A 24,484-nucleotide genomic window follows, 5' to 3' on the forward strand; every position below is an offset into this window, starting at 1 on the left:
TGCCTCCCAAGTGCTGGGGTTAAAGATGTGTGCTACCACACCCAGCTTCAAAGATTTAAAACAATATAAACCTCATGATATAGCTCAGGCTGGACTTAATCCATAATTCTCTAGCTTCAGTCTTTTGAGTGCTTTGATTATGAGCTACAAAGCCATTTTTAATAGCAATTTTTTTTCTGGTATTTGGAGGCTAGATAAGCATTACTTCTCTAGATAAGTATTAAATTTCCTACATTGTTATGAATTACTAATTCTATAAATAGGCAAATGTAATTTTATTTAAATGAATAGCTTCCGACATGGCCATCAAGTTACAACAATGTTCTTCTGCCTTGAAGAAGCCTTCCTGTTACATGTGATGACCCTCATATCTGTGAGGTAAATTGAATGTGAACGGCACATACCGTAAATTTACAAATGTGGGGTATGAAGAAGCAGAAACACTATGGATAATGCTGTGTACTGACAGCAACGGCAACACATAGTTAACTGTTTTCTAAAACTATTCTTTACTATTACCATGATTACTATTACCATTATTATTATCACTGTGCGCACATGTCTGAGCATGGACCTGGCATGCCATGGGGCATGTGTGGCAGTCAGCAGATAACTGTTGAGAGCTGGCTGTCTCCTTCCACCCTGGCTTCCGAGACTCTAACTCAGGTTGTCAGGCTTTTTTGCCAAGGGCTTTTACCAGCTGAGCCTTCTTGCTGGCTCCTGGTTTCTTATTGTTTCCAATTTTATCCCCATAAGAAGCTCTTTTGTTTTTGTTTTTGGCCCGGAACTTGCTTTGTAGACCACTTGGCATCACACTCACACATCCTGCCCTACTGGAGCCTCCCAAGTGCTGAGATTAAAGGCACACACCACACTGCTCCAAGTCAAGGTTTCTTTTGTTTCAGATGCCAGCGACACCCTTAGCAGCGATAGTCTATACAATTCTCCTCCAGTTACATCAGGTTAATTGCTGTAATAACGGTTAGTGAATGAGTGAAAAGAAGCACTGGTTTTAGGAGCATCAAAGAGAAAAGAGCATGGCTTGTGAAGGGTTCCAGGAGACGTTTGAAGTGAAACTTACCAATCTGCTGAGCATGTGACGAGCTGACAATTTATTCCACTCCGATTTTCAAAGACAGAGCCCATTCTGTTAATCTATTTAAAAAATTTTAAGAAAAGAAAATTCTGTAAACCAACAGTAGTAGGTTCCCTCTAAGGGTGCCTCTGATCTTCTCTAGCCATCTGCGTCTCTCTCTCTCTCTCTCTCTCTCTCTCTCTCTCTCTCTCTCTCTCTCTCTCTCTCTCTCTCTCTCTCTCTCTCTATATATATATATATATATGATTCCCAAAGCATAAAAACTATTATTAAAAAAGTAAATTCTGAGGCCTTGCCTTCTTGTGGGTGGGAGTGGGGGGTGGGTTGGGAGGGGGAGGTTGGTGAGGTCGGAGGAGGGAAGAGGGGGATCTTTGATTGGTGTGTAAAATGACTGAAAAAATTTTCTTAATAAAAAATAAATAAAAACAAATGACAGCAAAAAAGGTAAATTATTTGTAGCTAGAAATAATTTTTCTCATAGCTTTTAAATTTTCTTCTTTTAAAAAGTTTGTTAAAATATCCTTAACACTATCATGGATGTTTGAAATCTGGGTTTTAAGACCAAATACAACCCTACTTTGAGTTCCTATAAACTCTCTGTTCACAGAAATATTTTTATGCAGTTTTAATTAGGATGCATATAAACATTGATTCTCAGATTTTTCAATTCATATAGCCTGAATTTTACCTGCATATTCACAAATTATTTTAAATGTTTTATAAAATGTAGATAATATACATCATTTTATTATTTACTGGTTTTAGAAATGCAGGCTCTCTCAGTTTTTCACTATTCATTGTTGATCCTAACAAATATAGATTTCAGGAGACGATTAAACAGGTTAGCTCAGGAGAAAAGGGGCTAAGTCTCAAATAGGAAACAGATGGTGGCCAGGCATAGTGCCGTGTGCCTTTAATTCCTGGTCTACATAGAGACTTCCAGAACAGCCAGGGCTACATAGAGAGACCCTGTCCCCCTAAACCCCAAGAATAAAAACAAGGAGAATAAAAGACAAAAGGAAACCGATGGTTTCCTGTCAAATTACTGTCACAACTTTGCAAGTACACAAATGCTCTTCAGGGCCCGCCCACAGTCCTAGAGGTCCAAAGTCCCCACTAACTTCTTGTTAAGGAGCCTAAAGGGTTTGGAAGCAGCTTGTGAGGGCGGCTCTCTCAAATGTGTATGAAAACGTGACGTCTTGATTGGGTAGATGAGCAAATAGTGGACAGCAATGGGGCTCCCAGCAGGGCGGAGTGAGAAGGAGATGCTGCACCCAATCCCATAGACATCACACTGGCCAGGCAACTGCAGACCAGGTTGACCCACCCTCAGCTCCCAACCCTTTCTGGTTGGTGCCAAATGTCGACTTACATTGGATCTGATAGTTTAAGAATTTATCCTTCTTCTGAGGCCACTCTGAGGGTATCAGAGATTTACCACTCTAGGGCCTTACATTTTAAAGATTTAGAACTCTGTCCTGAATCTATCTTTGTCAACTAGACACAGACTAGAATCAACACAAAGGAAAGCCTTGGCTGAGGAATTACCTAGATCCAGTTGGCATCCATGTGGGCACTTCTGTGGGAAATTACCTTATTGCTTGGTACCCGAGGGCCCAACCCATTGTGGGTAGAACCATCCCTAAGTAGCTGATTCTGGGCCTACTGTGTAATGCTGGGCCGAGGTGGTACATGTCTTTAATCTCAACACTTGGGGGACAGAGGCAGGTGGATCTCTGTGAATTCGAGGCCAGCCTGGTCTACAGAGTGAGATCCAGGACAGTGAAGGATACACAGAGAAACTCTGCCTGGAAAACAAACAAAAAAGAAAACAAAAACCCCCAAGAAAGCTGGCTAAGTATGAGCGAAAGGAGGGGCTAGTGATGGAGTTAGCAAGTGGTGTTCCTCCACGGCTTCTGCTTCAAGTTCCTGCCTTGTCTCCCCTCAAGGATGGACTTGGACCGTAAGCCAAGTAACTCCTTCCCACTCCTAAGGTTTTTTAGTCAGAGCATTTTATTACACTAACAAAAAGGAAGCAAGAGTAAACTCCTAAAGCCATAATACTATTCCAGAAGCTTGGAAAACATATTTTATAAACTAAACAGGAATGTGGCTAGCTTAGTTGGTGGCTACCAAGTGTGCCCAGAGCCCTGGTTTGACCTCCAGCAGCTCCACATACAGCAGGCATGGTGTATATATACTCGGGAGGTGGAGACAGGAGAGTCAGAAATTCAAGGCCATCCTTGACTACATAGTAAGTTCAAAGCCAGTCTGGGATACATGAGACATTGTCTCAACAAAACAAAACAAATCTAACAGAATTTGGGCTGGTGAGACGGCTGGGTGGTTAGAGCACTGACTGCTCTTCTAGACAGACAAGGTTTGAGTCCCAACACCCATCAGCCATCAGAACTCACCTCAAAGGAGTCTGGCAGCCAGTGTATATCTGTGATTACTTTCCTATGTCCGTTTTCTATTGAAGACACCGCACAGTGTCTGATGTACATTGCCTCCTTATTACTGTCCGGCTCAAGGAGGAACATAGGCTAGAGAAATGTCAAAAGGAAGTTACATTGCAGAGAGCTGATGGGTGAACTCCACTTTACTGGCTATTGCTGTTAAAATGGAAAAACCCAGAGTTATATCAGTTAAGGGAAGACACAAATTAGTGTTTCAGTATACCACGTATTTAGTAACACTTACCAACTCTCCCTTTCAATATAGTGTGATCTCTGAACTACACAAGGATTATGGACCCAATCTATTCTTGAAGGAGTGTTTCCATGGGTACAGGGATGTAGACATCTTACCACTCCTCAACGAGAGCCCTATGGATCCCAAGGCTGGAGAACAGGGGCTGGAGGGATGTATGATATGGAGGATAAGTACTGACCTGGAGGCTGACTGCTCTTCCCGGTATCCCTAATGGAACCCACAGCCTCACCGAACCATAATGTATTTTTTTTTAATTTAAAATTTGCACTACTTAATTTATTTTGTACATGTGTACGTGTGTGTGTGTGTGTGTGTGTGTGTGTGTGTGTGTGTGTGAGTGTGGAAGTCAGAGGATAACTTGTGAGAGTCAGATCTCTCCTTCCACCATGTGGGTCTCAGGGGTGGAACTCTGGTCATCAGGCTTGGTGACAGGTGCTCTTACCCACTGTCACTCTCTCATCTTACACATGTGAACTGATTCTTGGAGAGGTGAGGTGGCAGATCCAAGCTCATAGCCTGTGCGACAGCACCTGGATACCCAGACTTCCTGTCCTGGGCTCTTTCAACAGAGTCACTTTAGACACATTATTTGCTTCCTTCATTTTCTTTAACAATAAACACAGTAACACATAAAATCCTGCGCTGCCAAAGAAGCTTGTTTTGCTGTGTCCTTAGTAAACACCCCATACAAAATGATTCAGGACATGCCTGCAAGCAGATGTGAAGGTGGTAAAACAAAATTATTGCTGTGTTTCTCATACTGAGCCTTTAAAGAGCTTGGGGAATCTGTTATATGCATTTTAATAAAATGGTTAGAAGTGTCCTTGTGAGTGAGAGGCTAGGGACAGCCAACCTTGAGTCCTTGTGAGTGAGGGCTAGGGACAGCCAACCTTGAGTCCTTGTGCATGAGGACTAGGGATAGCCAACCTTGAGTCCTTGTGAGTGAGGGCTAAGGACAGCCAACCTTGAGTCCTTGTGAGTGAGGCTAGGACAGCCAACCTGAGTCCTGTGAGTGAGGGCTAAGGACAGCCAACCTTGAGTCCTTGTGAGTGAGAGGCTAGAGACAGCCAACCTTGAGTCCTTGTGAGTGAGGGCTAGAGACAGCCAACCTTGAGTCCTTGTGAGTGAGGGCTAGGGACAGCCAACCTTGAGTCCTTGTGAGTGAGAGGCTAGGGACAGCCAACCTTGAGTCCTTGTGAGTGAGGGCTAGGGACAGCCAACCTTGAGAATGGCTTTTCTACTTCTGCTGCCGCCCGCCTTGATGTTTTCTATGCGGTCCGCATGTGACGTGATATCCCACAGGACAATCTAAAACAGAGAGAAATGTTAGCACAGCACTTTCAGGACACAGAGAACTGGGTCTGAGAGATGGCTTTTTAGGAAGCGATTGGCATACAGCCTGAGAAAAATCAATCACCTTAGGGCGTAATCAGATCTAGCCTGTAGCCTATGTAACTTGCAACTTGTAGAACAGATACTGAAGAGAATGTTTTTTTCTCTCCATCAGTATCCCCAACTCTCTGTTTCATATTCATGTTATCAAATGCTGTTAGTGAGTAAATAAATGTCAGACAAGTATTATGCACTTTCCCATACTTTGGTAAGATTTCGTCCTTTCTGCTCTGAATATGGGTATAGCTGCTTCAGACCTGGGGAGAAACAGAATTTACTCAGATTCTTAAGAATTAAGTACAAACATTTAATCATGGGGGAAGAAAGGCAGACAAATTATCTTAATTGCCTCTAATGGCTAACTCAGAATTTGTATGTTACTCAGATGGTCATTCTTTTAAGAACAAGAACAAAGTAGAATATGCAACACCAAGCGTGAATTGTTTTCAGTGACTGAATGTCAATGTTGGGGAATCATGAGTGATTCTATTATACAGTGGCCTTCTAAAATATTCTAAAACAAGTCAGACCATTTTTGTCACAAATGCAAAGGCACTTCAGATTTTCTTGGCTTAGAAAATGGCTCTGGGTGATTACTACGATCGCAGTAGCTGTTAGACAAAAACCAGGGACCTATTTGTTTTCCTGATTTTCCTGCTGTTCTGGAGAAATACACCTGGGAGCTGCTGCTGTGTGAATCTAAACTAAACAAGTTTCTCAGCCACATACAGAAAGAACAGATACCTCCATTTTATTGTATTAATTGGGATAGGGTCTCACGTAGCCCAGGCTGACCTCTAACTATCTATGTAGCCAAGGATGGTCTTTAACTCTGGATCTTCCTGCCTCCACTTCCCAAGTGCTGGGAGTGCAGGTGTGTGCCACCATTCTCTGGGGGATCAAATTCAGGGCTTTGCACATGCTGGGTAACCCTCTCTAACATCCTGTGCCCTAAGTGAAGTTTCTAACAGTCAAACTCACTGGATTGATCATAGAAAGGCTTTAAAGGTTTTTATTTTGCTTCCCCAATACAACAATATTGGAGGGTAGAATCTCAATGTGGTGTAAATTAAATGTCTTAGAAGAAAAATAAAGGCAATGTAGTGCCAAGCGCATCCCAATGGTGTATGTATATTTTCCAGTGAATCTTCACTTGCGTTCTACATTATTTAGTAACTCCTACATAGCATCCGGGATATTCAAGCAATGGTCTCTTTCCTAAGAGGTAGCGATGCTTGCAGCGTGCTCTATTGGTTAATTTTTATTGTCAGTTTGACACAAACTAGAGTCATCTGGGAAGAGAGAGGAATTCCCTAGGTCAGAGTGGCCTGTGGGCATGTCTATGAGGCATGATTTTCTTTCTTTCTTTCTTTTTTTTTTTTTAAAGATATTTTTTATTTATTTTGTATACAGCATGTATGACCAGAAGAGGGCACCAGATCTCATTACAGATGGTTGTGAGCCACCATGTGGTTGCTGGGAACTGAACTCAGGACCTCTGGAAGAGCAGTCAGTGCTCTTAACCGCTGAGCCATCTCTCCAGCCCCGAGGCATGATTTTCTTGATCGCTAACTGATGTAAAAGGGCCCATCTTGACAAATCAATCCCTAGGCAAGTGGGTCTGGGATGTATAAGTAAAAAAAGATAGATTTAACTGAGTTTTGTTATTCTGACTGAATTACCCTACGAACACTTCAAGTACCAATACTGTGTCTGATATATCTTTCTATTCAAGTCCTGCCAAAATGATTGACATACGGCCAACGTGCCTTCCCTGTGCCACACTGAACCCTTAAGTTCTAAAGTTATCAAAATCAAAACTTCTTTCAGCATCAGTAAACATCTGAAGACAGTTCCTAATTACCTGTCCATTTATGCAGCCTCCAGCGATGATATTAGGGTCACTTGGACAGAACTCGAAGCAGAAGATGTCATCGGGGCTCTCCAGCATCAGCTAAAGTCAACCCCATGAATCAAAAGAAAAGAACAAGAAAACCTATTTAACAATACTGAGATGGGTAGAAGTCTAATTTTGTAGCTGTCTATAAGCAATGCACAGTTGAGCCAGTCCTCAGAGGCACTTGGGTTGAATTTTATCATGGACATTGGTCCCACAAAGGAGACTGGTGGGTGAGCTCCCTCAGAGATCTAGTTCCTTCTATTATCCACCCAAGGGATATATAGTTATTGGGACATGTTATCATATTTAAAACAAAAGAAAATGCAATTGGTGTTTTTGAAGAGTGAGGAGGATAAACTCTGAGAGGATATGATATTTGTCTTTCTTCTCTACGGTATCTACTCAGGCACATAGCGGACAGTCAAAAAGAAAATTTTCTGAGTGGGAGAATCTGGAAGTAATGTTGGTAAATATTTCAAAATTTAAAACAATATGAAATACAGAAGGTGAAAAATACGCATGAAGGAATCATTAAGTTAATATCACCACCAAGCAAGGCGTGTGGCTATTGTTTTCTATCGAGAGCGGCAACAGATAGGCCCCAGGTAGAGTTTTCTACTGGATTTTTCTTTCCTTTCTTTGAAAAGGGTCCCTCTATGTAGTTTTGGCTGTCCAGGAACTCACTGTGTGGACCAGGCTGGCCTCAAACCTACAGAGATCCACGGGCTTCTGCATCCTGAGTGCTGGGATTAAAGGCTCTCACTGCCATACCTGGCCCGACTGGATTTTTATAAAACTAAATTATTTTAGTTTATGGCACTTTCTGGACTTGAGAATTCTAGTTTTGAAAGTAAAAATACTAATACTATTATAGTTTTGATTAGAAAATGTAAATCACTTGTATTATCCCTTAAAAAGTATCTATTTTTTTGTGCGTGTGCAAATGTGTGGGCATGTGTATGGGTATATGTATATGTGTGTTCATAAGTATGTGTGTATATGTGTGTGTGTATGTGTGTGTGTAGTGTATGTGTGTGTGTAGTGTATGTGTGTATGTAGTGTGTGTGTATGTGTGTGTGTATGTGTGTGTATGTGTGTGTGTATGTGTGTGTAGTGTATGTGTGTGTGTAGTGTATGTGTGTATGTAGTGTGTGTGTATGTGTGTGTGTATGTGTGTGTGTATGTGTGTGTGTAGTGTATGTGTGTGTGTGTGTGTGTGTAGTGTGTGTAGGGCAGAGGTTGATGTCAATCATTTTCCGACATACCTTGTGATATAGGGTCTCTCACTAGAACTCAGAGTCAGTTCAGCTAGTTCACCTGTCTTTAGTTATCCAACTTGTCCCAAGGTCCCCTACCTCAGTCTCCAGAGCACTGGGATTCCAGGAGGGCTACCATAGCCACCCAATAATTACATGGGTGCTGGAGATCTGAACTCAGGTCCTCACTCTCACCTGCTTTACAGCATCATCTCCACAATCCATGCTTGCCCTTTTCAAGCTGCTCTTCAAAATAGAGGTGAGAAAAGGCATTTAGCATCCTAACCGACTAGACATTCGGCTGCACTTCTGTGGCAGAGTGGAGAGCACCAGGACATTGCCCTCTCAGGAGACGGGCCTGCATTAATTTGGGGTAAAGTTAGTGAAAGACTAGCGATCTAGCCCTCTGATTTCTGAATGTATAATAGGTATAGTCCCCTAGAACAAAACTGCCCTAATCCAGATGTGGTGAAGAAGGGAAACTAAGACTCATCAGAGAAGGCCTTTGTTCCACAGTAATTAAGACCCTCAGAGGAGTGGAGTGTTATTAAATTGAAGATCGTTGAAATACTATAATGCAAACAGCACCTTGTAGTCAGAACTCTTACTGAGCAGAAAATGGAAACAAGAAATGAATCCAGCCGTCAGTCTCATCTTACGTGGCTTGATAAGGGGGTGGGTTTGAGTGTGTGGGGGTGTGTATGTGCTCATGCTCAGGTGTGTTTTACTTAAACTATTTAAAGTTTGGAAAGTTGAATACACAATTCCAAGTTTGGGACCCGCTTGATGATTGGCTGCCACTAAAAGACAGAGTTGAAAAAAGGATCCTGCACTTTATTGTGGGAACATGGTTCCCAGTACTCTCCTACACAGTTATTCTTACTCACTATCACCCCCTACCGGGGATGGTCAGAATTGAAATTCTTAGGAAGCTAAAAACCTATCTGCATTTGAACATCTCAATATTTAAATAAGACCCATTACAGAGCTGTGTGTGTGTGTGTGTGTGTGTGTGTGTGTGTGTGTGTGTGTGCATTTACATATGTGCAGTTGCATGCATGTTTGTGTGTAGGGTAGCGGTCAGGGGTCCTCAATTGCTTCTTCACCTTATGTTTTGAGACAGTCTTTTCTGAACCTAAAGGTTGTAGCATGAATCTTAAAAGTTCTTATTAATAAAATCAAACCTGAGGCGAGTTATTGGGGTCCATGCTGGTAGATCAGAGAGACAGAACAAGCCACAGCTATCTCACTTCACCGGATCCTCAGCTGGTCTTGTCTCCTCAGACTGGAGGCCTCTGAGTCCTCATCCAGAATGGGTCTCAGCTGAATTACTGCTCAAAAGCCTGAATGCTTAACCAGCCAAAATCTTCTAGTTTTTGGTCCTCACGCCTTATATATCTTTTTGCTTTCTACCACCACTCCCTGGGATTAAAGGCTGGCTTTCTGGGATTAAAGGCGTGTGCCACCATGCTTGGCTATTTCCAATGTGGCCTTGAACTCACAGAGATCCAGAGGGATTTCTATCTCTGGAATGCTAGGATTAAAGGTGTGAGTGCCACCATTTTCTAGCCTTTGTATCTAGTGGCTGTCTGTTCTCTGACCCCAGATAAATTTATTAGAGTACACAATATTTTGGGGAACACAATACCACCACAAAAGGTCACTAATTGGCCTGGATTGACTGGCCAATGAGCCCCAGAGACACCCCCCCATCTCCCATCTCAAGCACTGTGGTTACAGATGTGACAATCAATGCGGCTTTTTACATGGCTTGTGAGGACCTGAACGCAGTCTCCAATCTGTCATGGCAGATACTTTACAGACTGAGACGTCTCCCCAGCTCTATGTTCTCAAGCTGACTTGTCCAATAGACTTTCAATGAAATAACCGTAAAGTTTAGTTCTGCTCAGATTAAATGATGGCAAGCAGCGAGGAAAGAAATCCTATTTTCTAAGCGTTTACAACATTAGGAGGTCATAAGGGAATTTGCAGTTAAAATTTTTCTAAAGACATGATGACGTGGTATTTGCAAAAGTTAAGCTCTCAGTGTTCCGTCCCTCTATTACCTGAGGGTGTATGGGATCAGAGAAACTCCAGAAGAGAAGCAATGATGGTTGTAGCAGTAGTTTCCCCGAGAAGTGGACTCTCTCTTCGTAGGAGAGGCGCACAGCCACCGACACGACTATGAGCCCTGGTTGAAATACAAGTACGAAGTAGTCAGCAGCCACTGTCCACAGAGAGGCCTCTACCTGTGCTTGTCCTGGCAGTAGACTTGATGTCGTAGGCATGAGTCTCATGCCACTTAGCACTGAAAATGCAGCTGTTTCAAACTGAGATGTGTGGTTAGCATCGACAGCTTCCTTGGAAGGCTTGTTACTAAAAATAAGACGATTTTATTTTTAATTGTGTGCATAATATGTGTCTGTCTCTCTGTGGTATGTGCATATGAGTGTGGGTACCATGGAGACCAGTAGGAGGTGTCAGATCCCCTAGAGCTGGAGTTACAGGTGTTACAGGTGAGCCACCCGATGTGGGTGCGGGGCATGAGCTCTGGTCTCCTACGAGAGCAGTATGTGCTCATGACCACTGAGCCGTCTGTCCAGCCTTCAAGAAATAGTTTTAATAAGAAAAATGTCAGTGAGGAGGGAAGGAAGGGAGAGAGTGGAGACTTCTCTTTCCATGGCTACAGTTGGACATGCTGATTGCCTTTCCTTTAGCTGTTGAGCTCTTTGAAGATGTCTGTCCAGAGTGTTAGGGGCAATGAATTTAGCGGCAGAGGCTGGCAGGTCCCAGGCAAAGGCAGACTCTTCATTCACTGCCCCAGCAGCCAGGGGACCTGAACAAGCCTTTCCCCCAAGTGAGGTATGGGAAATGCTTGCTTGGCAGGGGCCTGGCACTCAGTAAGTTTTATATGTAAGTTGAAGTCAATCTCATTTTCAGTTTTATATATGGAAGTAAGACTCTTTCAAAGTCAGACCAAAAGGGAACCCCTGGCATTCCTTCCTTACCGTAGATGGTTGGGTGCCACGAGACACAGGTGATCATCTTCTCCATGGTGCTGTGAAGGTCTGTAAAGGACTGGTACTCTTTCAGGTGGGTGTCAGTCTTGTCCCCAAAGGTGCTCTCTTCCTCTGCCAGGTTCTTCCAGTCATCGATAAATGTGTTCATGATTTCGTTCTGCTGCAGGGCTATTTCAACACTGTCCCATTCAAAAGAGAAGCAGCCGACAGGCTGGATGTTAGTATCCAGTTACATTGCCACTGTCACCACAGGCATGAAGATGGGCTCCAGATGTTGTGCCCATCAGGACCATCACTGCTTGTAACCCAAGGCTGGCACCGCATGAATCCCTTGGAAGTATCTCTCACCATTTTCTTCTTTGGAAAATGTTTACACTTAAGTTTATTTTAGATAAAATAACTCACTTTTTAAAAAGGTGTTTACTGTTGTGGGACATTTTGATGACACTCCCAAAACTGGCAATAAAGTTTACTTTGAATCAGAGGGCAGAGCTTACTACTAGCTGACCAAAATCAGCCATAGAGGTTTTGGAGGACCAAGGACAGATAGAGAGACACAGGAAGTAGTAGGGAAGGGCTTAGAAAGTTGCTCATCCCTTTTTGGATGGAGGAAGGAGAGAGAGGTCGTCACTGGCCACTTCCTCACCACTTTTCTGGTCAATCGTATGACATGTTTATCTAATTATTCTTTTATCACTAAAAACTCGCGAGTCAGATGAGGAGTAAAAACCCGATTGATCAGAGAAGCAGTGGAGAAACAAGTAGTGACCTCCCCTCTCTCTTCCTTCCTCAGGCCAAAAGGCCGAGCCTTTCTGAAGCTGCTTCTCCATCGCTTCTGTGAGCAATCAGGTTTTTAGCCCGTATTGACTCCCCAGTTTTAATTGGTAAAAGAATAATTAGATAGATGCTTCAACTTACTCCTAGACCATAAGCACACTTCCCCCAACTTAAAAATATTAAATAATGATAAACAGTTTTAAAAAGGGAAGAAAAACAGTAATATTAGTATAGGTTTCTTATTTAGTCTGACCAGTACTAACTATCATAGTTCTTATAGAAATTTTGTTCTTTCTTTTGGGTCTGGCTTCTCTCTCCTTGACAACAGGGAAGGAATTCCAGAAGTCCCTTCTTGTTAGAACACGGGCCTGCACTGCCCATCTCGCAGCCTCACCAGGCCCTGCAGCCTCACCAGGCCCTGCCTCCCTCCGTGTCTCTCTGGAACAGTGAAGAAGCTGTCTGTGCTGTGACTGGGCAGCTCTCAGGGTCCGGCGGCCCCATATTTCTTGTCATATATTCTAGGCTGGACTACATCATGTGATGCGAAACTTCCCTTTACTTATGAAAGTTATAAAAAGTCGGACCCTCCTTTGTATAAAGTCACCGTCAGCCACTGTGTAGAAAGCATCAATTAATTTTGTGTTTAGACTTTTATCTCACCTGCAGCCTGTCATGTTCTGGCCTCAGGCATTCAGATAAGCGATGGCTAACTTAACTGATAATTTGCAATTAGGAAAACATCTTGGTACACTTGGTTGTTCTTGCTGTGTTTGGTACAGTCCTAGAAGGAGAGGCCCACGATAACTCATTCACTCACGTCCCCCTGACAACTGTCCTCATACTCCTAAGCGTCACACAGGAAGCTGCTTCTTGAGACACCATCATTAAAAATCAGTGTGCGCATATTATGTTTATAAAGTTTTTGCGGCCGGGCGGTGGTGGCGCACGCCTTTAATCCCAGCACTCGGGAGGCAGAGGCAGGCGGATCTCTGTGAGTTCGAGGCCAGCCTGGACTACCAAGTGAGTTCCAGGAAAGGCGCAAAGCTACACAGAGAAACCCTGTCTCGAAAAACCAAAAAAAAAAAAAAAAAAAAAAAAGTTTTTAGTATGTACTTTCTTACCTTGTGGACACATTGTTGAGAAAATCAACCAAAGTCTTTGATTGTTCGAGGGCTTCTTTTTCCTCTTCTGAAAATTCTCTTGCATAATACTGTGTAGTAGCATTTTTAGGAAATGCCCTAATACAAAAAAGAAAGTTGAATACCAAAACTTGGATCAGAGAAAAGCAAATATAGGCAATATCAAGTTAAAAGTTTATTTCTGTGGCAGTGGTATCAGAAGATTTATATCAAAATGTTTTACTTTGGTATTTTTTTCTTTCTCATAAAATTGATATTGATTACCAAAGTCTATGTGCACATTTCTGCAACATAATAAGAAAGGTCTTGGGAGCTAATAGGAGGTGGGGGAAAGGTCCCAGAGAGGCTAAAAAGGGAGCATGGTCAAAGTATGTTCTATCCTTATGAAACTCAGTACTGTGCACAGTGCATATACACTAAAAATAGCTTCAAAGGGTCTTATACTGTAAACTCTTATTTAGAAATCATTAAAAAAATATAGAAAAGTTGTAAGAAGGATATAACTATAGAGACATTCCTATACATCCCTTACCCAGGTTCCCTAACTAATATTTGTCAAGTTTACATAACTGTCTTTCTCTGTAAGTCAGGATTTGTGGTGTTTACTCTGTTCTCCCTCTTTTCTCTCTTCTTTCATCAACTCAGTTTCTCTCTCTCTCTCTCTCTCTCTTCTCTCTCTCTCTCTCTCTCTCGCGTATGTGGGTGGTATCAGTGTGCATGTTCAGGTACACGTCTCTGTGTAGGTGCACAGGAGTACTGAGCTCACAGAGGGTGTTGAGTACCCTGCTTTAGCCTTTTGTGCCGTATTCCCTTGAGATGGTGCCTCTTCCTCTCAGCCCGGAGCTGACTGGTTTTCAGCCAGGCTGGCTGGCCAGCAAACCTCCTGAGCAGCTCTCCCATCACTGCCCTCCATGGCGTCAGAGTTAGAGGTGTGAGCGCCGCGGTGTCCGGCTTTTTAAAGGAGTGTTGGGGTTTAAAACTTAGGTCCCACACTTGTGCGGCAAGCACTCTTACCTGCTGAGCTCCGTAGGGACCTAATCCTATAGCTGTGTGTCTAGACAAGCACAGCCCATTCCACGTCCTCAAGGGACATTCGGCAATGGTGTCACAATTGGGAAATGCTGCTAGAATCTAGTGGTAGGGTCCAGAAGCTGTTACATACCCCGTGAGGAACAATAAAACCCCCCCACTGCAGAGAATCGCTTAGCTTCAAGTGCCAATCACAGGGAGGTGGGAGACCCTGCTCTAAGAGCACCGTGCTAGGGTTTGTTACAGTAGGGCAGCACTGGCATCCCTGTCAATGGAGACATGTTTGATCTAGTTGACCCTCAAGGCTTGCCTCCGCTCTGAACACGCCCCACTGTACTTCCGGGCTTCACCCTCAGCCTCACTCACGGGGTGAGCCTTGGATCCTAGGCCATGGAGCTGGGAGCTGGTGGATGGCACAACTGTTTTCAGTGTGGACTCTGAGGACAGGCTATCTGGTTTGAAGGCCTGATTCAATCGCTAGCCATGTGACTCTGAGCTAATTATGTAACTACTCTGAGCCTGTTTTCTTGTCTGTGAATGGAATTCTTCAAAGCATCTCAGAGTCACTGTCAGGATGTGATGTGTGAATAAATACGTGCAGGGCCTTGAAAAGACTGCCCAGCATGCTTAAAGTGCTCAGTAGGATCTTGGGTATTTAATCCATGTTTGCTGAACAAATATCCGTAAATTGCTGCTGTGAGAGGCAAATGTACTGAATTGTAATCAGGCAGAGAGGTAAAGAGAGTTGGAGTAAGTTTAACAGAACCTCTTCCCCGCTTGCCTGTCTATGGCCGAAGGTGGAGTGGTGGTGAGAAGGATTGGTGATAGGAAACCTGACAGATTTGGGTTTAGATCTTATCTTCACCTTTTGACTTCTGCTCTCCAGGCAGGAATAAATCACAAATAAAGACATTTGTGGTTTTGTGGAAGTAGCAATGTAATCAAGAGTCATATTTTTTTTAAATTTACTTATTGTTACTTAGGTGCATTGGTGCTTTGCCTGCACGTATATCTGTGTGAGGGTGTCAGAACCCCTGGAACAGGAGATACAGACAGTTGTGAGCTGCCATGTGGATGCTGGGGATCGAACCTAGGTCCTCTGGAAGAGCAACCAGTGTTCTTAACCACTGAACCATCTCTCCAGCCTCTGATTTTCAGCAAAGCTATTCAAACTATTCATTAACACTTCAGTTTTAAATAGAGCCCCACCCCCACCCCGTGCATGTCCGTCCTTTCTTACGAGTAGGTAGTGACTGGGACAGACACCAGTGTCTTGTGTGTTAGGCAAGCACTCTATCGCTGAGCTGGATCATCCACTGAGCTTTCATTTTCAATTTCTTTTTTGCCTCTGATCCCTTACTTGTAAAATGGAGATGGAGCCCCCTTTGAGGTCTACTTTGAGGTCCACTGTGAGGACTGAGTTGGTGTGGGAAAATAACAACAGCTGGCAGGTGGGACTTGCTTTCACCTCTTACTTGAGGCAGTGTCACCTTCGAGTTTCAGGACATCTTCCATCATGGTGATGCATCTTCCTCACACCTGCCATCTTCCCGAATATCTTGATACAATGAAGCAATACCAGCATTTTCCCAGTCATCTAGGTTTGAGCCACTGGACTTCCTTAATGTCTGTCTTTGTGAGCTAAGGTCTACTCATTTCTCTTCTATTACTCCATCTCTCCAGAAAAATAGCTACCACTATTTTTATTAGTTAGTGTTTCTTGAGAGCCCTACTCCATCCGAAGTGCGGTAGGTTGGGTTCCTCTAGAGGGTCACTGTTCTTTTGAGTCAACCTCCTGGCCTGACTCTCTAGGGACTTGTCTGTATCCTATACGTCTTGGCTGGGAAAACTTCTCCTTTCTGTCTTGATCTCTCTTCTAGGTGTTTCCAGGTCATGACTAGAAGTCTTCACTTATTTCTTCTCTTCCTCTGGTTCTAGTCTGTCCCTTTATATGCTTCTCTAGTTTCTGACCCATTTCTCAGCCCAACCTTTAGAGTCTATGCATCTGTGTCCTGATTTAACATTACACTTGCGTGACTTCTGACTTCACTTACACAGACCTGAAAAGCATGATTTTGTATTGTACCTCACGATTATGACCCCCTATTTTAATTCTCTCTCTCCTTCCTATGCCCCTTTCTTTGCTCCATCCCTTTGTCCCATTAAAAATGCACACGGCAGAGACTCCCAGCATCTAAATACACAGTAAGACAATAACAACAGATCTTAACGCTATAGAGGGATGGGAGAAGAGACAATGAGAAATGTGGGGAAAGAGATGACCGTACCATGGAGAAAAATGGTGGGGGGATAAAGACTAGAGGCAGTTTTTGTTTCTGCACGAGGGCCAGAGAACGCCTAATCTGAATAGAGATCTGAGTGGGGAGAAGGAGCATTCTGGAAGCATAAATACACCAGCCATAAGCATGTTTGGAAGATTCAAGAACAAGCAGCCAGTGTGGCTGGCAGGAACGGGCAAGTGGGTCTGGGAGAAGTGAGGGTGAGGGGTTCTGAAGGGGACCCAGGCCATCCGAAGCCTTGAAGGTGTTGGAGGGGTTTGCTCAGGTACACGATCTGAGGCCCACTTTAACGGGATTCCTGTGCTCTGTGGAGAGCAGAGGGCAAGGATGGACAGCTGTAGCCCCGTTAGGAGGATTTACCACACTCCAGTCAAGAGACGGACATGATGTGGTCCAGGTAAGAAGTGGATACATTCTAGTCTGAATAATTATTACTTCTTACTAAGAAGAGGAAGATTCAGGAGGCTCCTGGCTTTGGGGTAGAAAACTAAGTTTGCTTTGGCATTTGAACTTGAGACACCTACCAAACAGGCAAGGAAACAGTCGGATAAACGTGTGTGGAGGTCAGGAGAGAGACTGAGGTTAACAGTGTGGATTTGGGAGTCGTTAGCAAACAGATGTCAGGGAATAATGCAGGGCTGGCTAAGTCACCCTGGTATAGGTTCAGAGCCTCAGGATCTTTAAGCGATTATAAATGGGAAAGGGGAAAGCCAGTGAAAGAGACCTCGAAGGAGCTGCTAGTGAGCTAGGGAGGGATCAGTTCACTGTGCCCATTCTCCATACTGAACAATTGAATTCTAGAAAGACAAGCGGTTAGTGCTCTTAAATACTCCTGAGAAGTGAAGGAAGAGATGGTCTGGAAATGGACAATGGAATTAGCAGATCAGGGCCTTGGTAAGAAGGCTGAGAGTGAACTTGAGACAGAATGGTAGGATCAGAAAACAGAAGCGGGTGTTGGGGGGCAGGGCTGGTTTTGTCCAAGAGAACTTGGACAATTGCTATGGAAGTGATATTAGGCAATAGCTGGAGGAGACGTGCTATTGTTAGTTTTGATGATGGTGTTTTGTATGTACACATCTCCTTTCTCTCCCATCTTCTCTGTTTACTGCTACTGCTCAAATTAACACTGGCCACACCTCGCCTGGTTTAATTAGAGCCTCTTCCTACCTGTCCAGACCCTTCACTTTACAGCTCCCTAGCTGCTGCCCTCCAGCACACACCACCGTGGGTCATGTGCACTGTGCCATCACGTCTCTTTGTTTCAGAACTTGTCAGCATTCCCTGCTGGCTTACTGCTTTTGTGTGCACCACACTGTGAAGGCCATGAGACTTTAGATGCCATTCTAAGGGCTCCGGATAGAACTTCCTTGTGTTTTTGTGATAGTTGCCCAAATAAGAAAGTTAGCCAATGAAGCCAGACAGTGTGATACGAGGTGCGAAAATGGCCACTCAGAGTTGCTGTAGCGGTACATGCCCGTGATCCCAGCATTTGGGAAGCTGAGGCAGGAGGATTGCTGAGAACTGAGGATCAGCCTGAAATACATAGCAAGTTTCAGGCAAGCCTGGGCTGAATAGTGAGACCCTGTCATAAACCAACAAAATCTCTCAGCAGGAAGAATGGAGCTGCTAGAAAGCAACAGTAAAAGTCCAGGTGAGAACCAGCAGGTGCTGTGATTATTTTTCCCATTGTCCTGCTTCAATAGTATTTTTTAAGACAAAAGATAGTCACTTTGTGAGTCATCTTATTCCAGCTTACAAGATTTTTCAAAAAGAGAATTAGTGGGTATAATTCAGTCTTCCTGAATTGTCTGTTATATCATGCCATACCTACCATTTTGTCTGAGTGCTTACACCCTTGACCTCAGGAATGACTTGCAAGCCAATATCTTTCTCAACTTGGTTGAGTGTAAAATTTTTATCTGTGTAAGAAGTGCACTCAATGTAGGCATCTTTTATGCTAGAAGCATTCTGGTCACTGAAAGTCACAGGTGCACCAAATTGACTTCGTTTTCTAGAAATCATGTATGTCACCTGTAACACACATAAACGTTAAAGAGAACCTAATGAAGTCACTGGAGAAAAATGGATGTCTGATACGGTGTTGGGCTGTCCAGAACCTCTCAGACTCCTCTGGACTCTTGCCACCCCTCTCTAGTTCTGTGTGGCTTTTGTTCCCATAGCCTGCAGCCACTGCTCCTCAGTGAAGCTATGTTCACCATGACTAAGGTCTTTGCCTGTAGACAAAAAGGACAGGAAGTAACTGGGAGTTTACTTCTTGACCAGTAGTGGATTGATAGGAGGCATGTGGAAGTCCATTTTGTGGCTTCTATTTGGGATAACCCTGAGTTTAATTTGTACTCCGGAGTTCCCCTATGGACTCAGGACAAAGCCTTCCTTCTTAGAGACTATGGCAGGCTTGCTCCCTTGGAGGGCTTACTTCCTATCCAGCACCTCCCCCCCCCAGCCAATTGCATACAATCCTCCCCTAAGGAGTTGCTCTAGGAGGAAATACCACTGCGTTCCTTTTCTACCACTGCCATAACCAACTAACTACCTCAACTGGGGTGGCTTAAAACATAGGACTTTATTCCAACAGCTGTAGGGGCCAGACACCTGAAATTGTCTAGCTGGGGGACAAGAGAACTTGACCCCTGGTGCTAGCTAGTAGCCTTCATTGTTCTTTGATCATAGATATAGTCTCCCTGAGGTCCCATACAGTCTTGGAGCAAGCATGCATGCTGGGGATTGAACTGAGGGCATTGAGGACTCAAGGTCCAATTCTCTGTCTTCTTTATATGGCATCCCTGTCTACATCTATATATGATCAACTTCTCATAAGAACATTAGTCAAATCAGAGTAGGGACCTATTCTATTTGTGACCTCATTAGGAATAATTATATTTGCAAAGATTCCTACCCTCCCCCCCATACCAATAGTGTTAAACTCTGGGGGAACAGATTCAGTCCATAACACCTGCCAAAGAAAGAGGCCATTCTTCTATTAGAAAAGAAAAGAAAAGAAAAGAAAAGAAAAGAAAAGAAACCCCACACTTTCCAATAGCACATACAGTGAAGTTCAGGATCTCTCAGGAAAGAATACTATTTGGTTAGAGGGAAGTAAAGACTGGAAAGCATCTAAGACTCTGACCCGTCTTTTCGATTCCTTGACAGATTCTTCCTCGATTTCTTTCTCACTGCCCAAAGACACCCACGGCTTGGAGACAGGTGGTTTGTAGATGTACAGGTCTTCTGGAGTATGTTCCTTGAGTTCTTCTTGTTCTTCTGGCACTTCTGGGGTCTAGAGCAGAACAAGAAGCATTCTAGAACGTAGGGCCAATCATATATTCCTTGTGTGTATCCTACACAGCTAGCTTGACTTATATGGGTGTATGAAGCATTTCCTATATCGCTGTCAACTTATGTTTTCATAAGCAAAAAGGGGGTGGTTGTGGGAGAAGAATAAATAATTAAAAAGCAAGACATACAGAAAGACGACAAGGAAAGACAAAGATGAGGAGGAAGGAGAGGACACCCCACATGCCAAGAAAACATCATTTACCGCATGTCTTTACAAATAATACGGATTGCTTAGTTTCGTGGCTAAAATATAAAACTCGGTTTCCCTGAATTTATGATGGGTTATTTGATAAGAGGAAAGTGTGTGTGTGTGTGTGTGTGTGTGTGTGTGTGTGTGTGTGTGTGTCTGTGTGTGTCTGTGTGTGTTGTGTGTGTGTGTTTTACTTGGGATAGCCCTAAGGTATAATTTATACTCCCATGTTCCTCTACAGATTCAGGTCGAATCTCACTATTCTGAAGCTGAGCTGAGCTCAGGGACCACGGCCAGGTCTAGGGGCCTAGGGGTGCCCCAGAAGCACCAGCCTGCAAGGGCTTAGGGTTTACTTACCTTTAAGAAGTTTTCCTTGCCTTCCTCAGTCCCAATGAGGTAAAAGTTGAGTCCATATTTGAAGTCCTTGTCATAAACGAGCAACAGCTCGTCCCCTGGGTATTCCTGTGGGGACATCAGCAGAGGGCGAGGGTCAGAGCTCATTCAGTTTGTGCTGGTGCTAACATCAAATCCACATGCTCTGAAATGTAAACGTGGTGATAATCTGCCTGCTACACCCAAACCTCTAAATTATTTAATTAAAAAGGTCTTAAAAATACAATGGGTCCCCAGAAATTTTATCATGCAATTAAAAAACAGATTTATTTATTTTCATTTTTATGTGTGTAAGTGTTTTGTTTGAATGTATTTATGTACACCATGTGCATGTCGGTTTCCGTGGCAGTCAGAAGAGAAAGCTGGATTCCCTGGAAACTGGAGTTAGCTGGTTATGAGTCACCATGCAGATGTTGGGCTCCAAAGCTCCTTTGAAAGAGCAGGCAGTTCTCTGAATAGCCGAGTCATCTCTCCAGCCCCATTACAATGCAATTTTAATGCTAACAGAAGGAAGAAAACATCGAGGCTGGGGGAAAGAACCCAGTTGGTGAATGTCTTCTGTGCAAACATGAGAACCTGAGTTCAGACACAGTGGCCTTGTCTCTAACTTCAGTGTTGGGATCAGGGGAGAGAGGAGGAGTCCCGAAACCCATTGGCCTGCCAGCCCAGCCTAATTGATGGATTCCAGGTTCAGTGAGTGGCCTTGTCTAGAAAAAGTGGAATGCTGTTGAGGAGGTTACCTGAGGTTGACTCCCAGTTTCCTCAACACGTGCACACACATGCACCTGCACTCACAGGGGTACAATTACCCATCCCAACTCACACACACACACACACACGCACGCACGCACGCACGCACGCACGCACGCACGCGCGCACGCGCGCACGCAAAGAGAGAGGCATGAGCACTCTTTGATAGTGTGGTCTACACACTTGGAGGCAAAACAGGACCCAAACCATGGCTTAGACAACTTAAAGCAGTATAAGAAAAAGCAGTGGAGCAAAGGTCTTACTTTGCAGCCCAGGATGGCCTGCAAGTTGCTATCTATGTGTCCCAAGTTGTCCTTAGACTCATGATCCTCCTGCCTCAGCCTCCCAAGTGCCACCATGCCCAGCTAGATTCCTATTTTAAGTTATAGGGTAAGAATGAACCTTTCACCTAGCACCTGATACAGGATTTCCAGGGGCCTAAAAGTAAAGGGAATGCCAGAAGTGAATGCCAAATCTTCTCTAACTTGTGCTTCTTTCCTGGGACATTCTTGAGGTAAGACTGAGGGCAAAGAGCAAGCATGTATTTACCCGAACAATTTTTTTGACCGGGTAGAAGTCTGATATTGCAGCTCGGTTTAGCATGTCTGCCAAGATTTCATCTTTTTTGATGAGCTTATACGGTTGCTCATCTGTGAAATCTTCATCTGCTCGACAGTTGAATATTTCCTGTGTCCTGGTGGTTAATACTAATGGATAAATTTCTGGATGACCTGTGAGAACAAAGTAGAATTTGGACATTAAGTACAACTTAAAATACTAACATCAGGAAATGTGCAAATTTTAATTATTTTCTTGGTTAAAAATTTGAGACTCTAAATTTATTGTTCTTACATTTTAAGTTGACTACATTCACTGTAAACATTTCTAACCATAGGCTTTAAAGATGACTCAGTCAATAACCTTTCCTTTCAAACCTGAGGACCTGACTTCCATCCACAGCATCCAGGTAAAAGGTGGGCATTGTGGGATATCCTTATCATGCCAGCAACAGTGAGCCAGGAGACAGAGACAGGCAGATCTCTGGAGCTCCTGGTTAGGCAGCCTCACCTACGTGGAGAGGTTCCAGGCCAACGAGAGACCCTATCTCAAATAAATATGTAACAGGTAGCTGAGGAATATATGATATCTCTGACCTCCACATGCATGCACACATGTGTACCCACATGCACCCAGTCAAACACAAACATGCATGCATACACACAAAATCTTGAGCAAAATAAAAAGAAAATGTCAATGGCTTATTAATATCCTCCAAGAAACAACTTATTAATATTTTCTTCTATCTATCCTATGTAGACCTTTTAAGAAATTCTGAACCCTGCTTTTAACATTTTACTGTTACCTCACATGGATTCCTACTATGACATTAAATAACATCACTGAAACATTATTTTAAATTAATTTATTCCTGCACTTGACCATTTTCTTGCTGATGAGTGCTCAGTTTTTTATTTGTTTCAATTACTATAACTACTCTTATAAATTAAAAAAGCTTATGAATTGTTCTTGTATTACAGACCCTTTCTTTGGGATAGTTTTAGAAGTGGAAGTCCTGGTCTGAAGGTGTGGTGGTTTTCCTTTAGGTCCTTTCAACTTCTGTTCCTCTCCCTGGCCTTGCTTCTTCATTCTTCCCCAGACCGGTCCCTAGCAGTGGCACGTCCTGGTTCAGAGGATGCAACGGGGCAAGGGAGAATTCTGCCAGTCACCAGCCACCTTCACTCAAGATGTCTTCCAGTTTCTCATGCTATTCAACATCACTAGCTCCTGCCAAGTCAGTCTCTGTCTCCCTACAGCGCAATCTCTCATCTCAGCATTCCTGGGGTCCCAGGGTCAAGTCTCACCTCCTCCATCTCTCATACTGCTGCATATTTTCCATGCTCCTTCCAGCTGCTGCACAGAGGTACCAGCAAAGGGAGAAGGATATATTGTCTCAGGTTGGAATGCTGGGGTTATTTTCCTGCAGAGGTATCCTGCCCCCAAGTGGCTCTATGGGATAATTATTTATGTAATTTGAGGGCTTTAAATGATTTTATGCAGAACTCTGATTATGTATGAGAATGTATTCTAAAGCTGCAATTAGTTGTTGCAATAATCATTTGAAATACAGATTAATTATGAAATGTGGACAAACCTCTTTTTAGTGCCCTCAGAAGCACCAATAGAAAGGTTTTTCAGTTACTGACTTTTCAGGTAAGTGATTGCAATGTCTGGCGGATGGCGGTGTTTAGCATAGACCACACAGTAAAGGCTCTGTGGTTTCCTTAGGAAGCTGCTGGGAGGAACTGTGGGATCCTCTGCACCAGAGTGGAAAAGGGGCAGGCACTATACTAATTAACACAGGTATTCAAAAAGGCAAGAAGCTGCCCACCTCCCGAGAAACTGGAGAGACAAAAAAAAAAAAAATGCTCTCTTTTTAAAACTGTAGTTTAATTTTTAAAGGTCTTTTGGGACAGAGTCTGTGATTGCTAGCTTTAATTGTCAACCCAATGCAAACTAGAATCACCCGGTGAAGATTATCTACAGTAGACTGGCCTTATGGGCATGTCCGTAGGGGATGGTCTTCATTAAGTTAACTGAGGTGGGCAGTTTCAGCCCACTATGTGCGGTACCATTCCCTAGGCAAGGAGGAGGGTCCTGAACTGTATGAGAAAGGAAAAATCCAGCTGAGGGCAAGCAAGGATACATGCACCTGTTTCTCTCTGCTCTTGACTGTGGACGTGAAGGAAGTAGCTGTTTGAAGTTCCTGCCTTTACCTACCCCTTCACTGAGGGTCTGTAAACTGAAATTGTGAGCCAAATAAACCCACCTCCTCTATGTTGTTTTATGTGTCCAGTTATTTTTATCACGGTAACAAAAATAAAAAACTGGAACAAAGTCTCACACTGTGAAATCATAGGCTGTCCAAGAACTCACTATGCAAAACAGGTTTTGAACTTGAGGTGATTCTCCTGCCTCAAGATTGCGTTTCATGTTTCTTGCTCCCACTAGACACACAGTTCAGATCTTAATAACTTGGCATTTTTCTTAAAAAGTATCCATTTAGACTAACTGAACATTTTAAAGGCAATTTAAAAATAGGATTGAACATTTCCTTATGTAGAAGCTAGTAAACATTATAGGCTATTTGCAGCTGGGTGGGCAATCTGGTT

The 24,484-nt window shown here is 43.5% G+C and overlaps 1 protein-coding gene across 2 annotated transcripts in view; it reads right to left on the reverse strand.

Annotated features, from left to right (window-relative positions):
* The window catches only part of Dnai3 (dynein axonemal intermediate chain 3), a 62,063-nt gene that overhangs the window by 29,464 nt on the left and 8,115 nt on the right, over positions 1-24,484 (reverse strand). For both annotated transcript variants that reach the window (XM_028876882.2, XM_037207174.1), the window contains exons 4-14: positions 21,864-22,045; positions 20,529-20,633; positions 19,773-19,922; positions 18,456-18,655; positions 13,278-13,394; positions 11,368-11,558; positions 10,426-10,550; positions 7,068-7,157; positions 5,033-5,119; positions 3,514-3,642; positions 1,082-1,155 (exon numbers count right to left, since the gene is read on the reverse strand). In XM_028876882.2, the coding sequence (XP_028732715.1) occupies positions 1,082-1,155; positions 3,514-3,642; positions 5,033-5,119; positions 7,068-7,157; positions 10,426-10,550; positions 11,368-11,558; positions 13,278-13,394; positions 18,456-18,655; positions 19,773-19,922; positions 20,529-20,633; positions 21,864-22,045 (1,450 nt within the window). The remainder of the gene's footprint in view (positions 1-1,081; positions 1,156-3,513; positions 3,643-5,032; positions 5,120-7,067; positions 7,158-10,425; positions 10,551-11,367; positions 11,559-13,277; positions 13,395-18,455; positions 18,656-19,772; positions 19,923-20,528; positions 20,634-21,863; positions 22,046-24,484) is intronic.

This window comes from Peromyscus leucopus, chromosome 6, assembly GCF_004664715.2.
Source record: "Peromyscus leucopus breed LL Stock chromosome 6, UCI_PerLeu_2.1, whole genome shotgun sequence".
Classification (NCBI taxonomy): Eukaryota; Metazoa; Chordata; class Mammalia; order Rodentia; family Cricetidae; genus Peromyscus; species Peromyscus leucopus.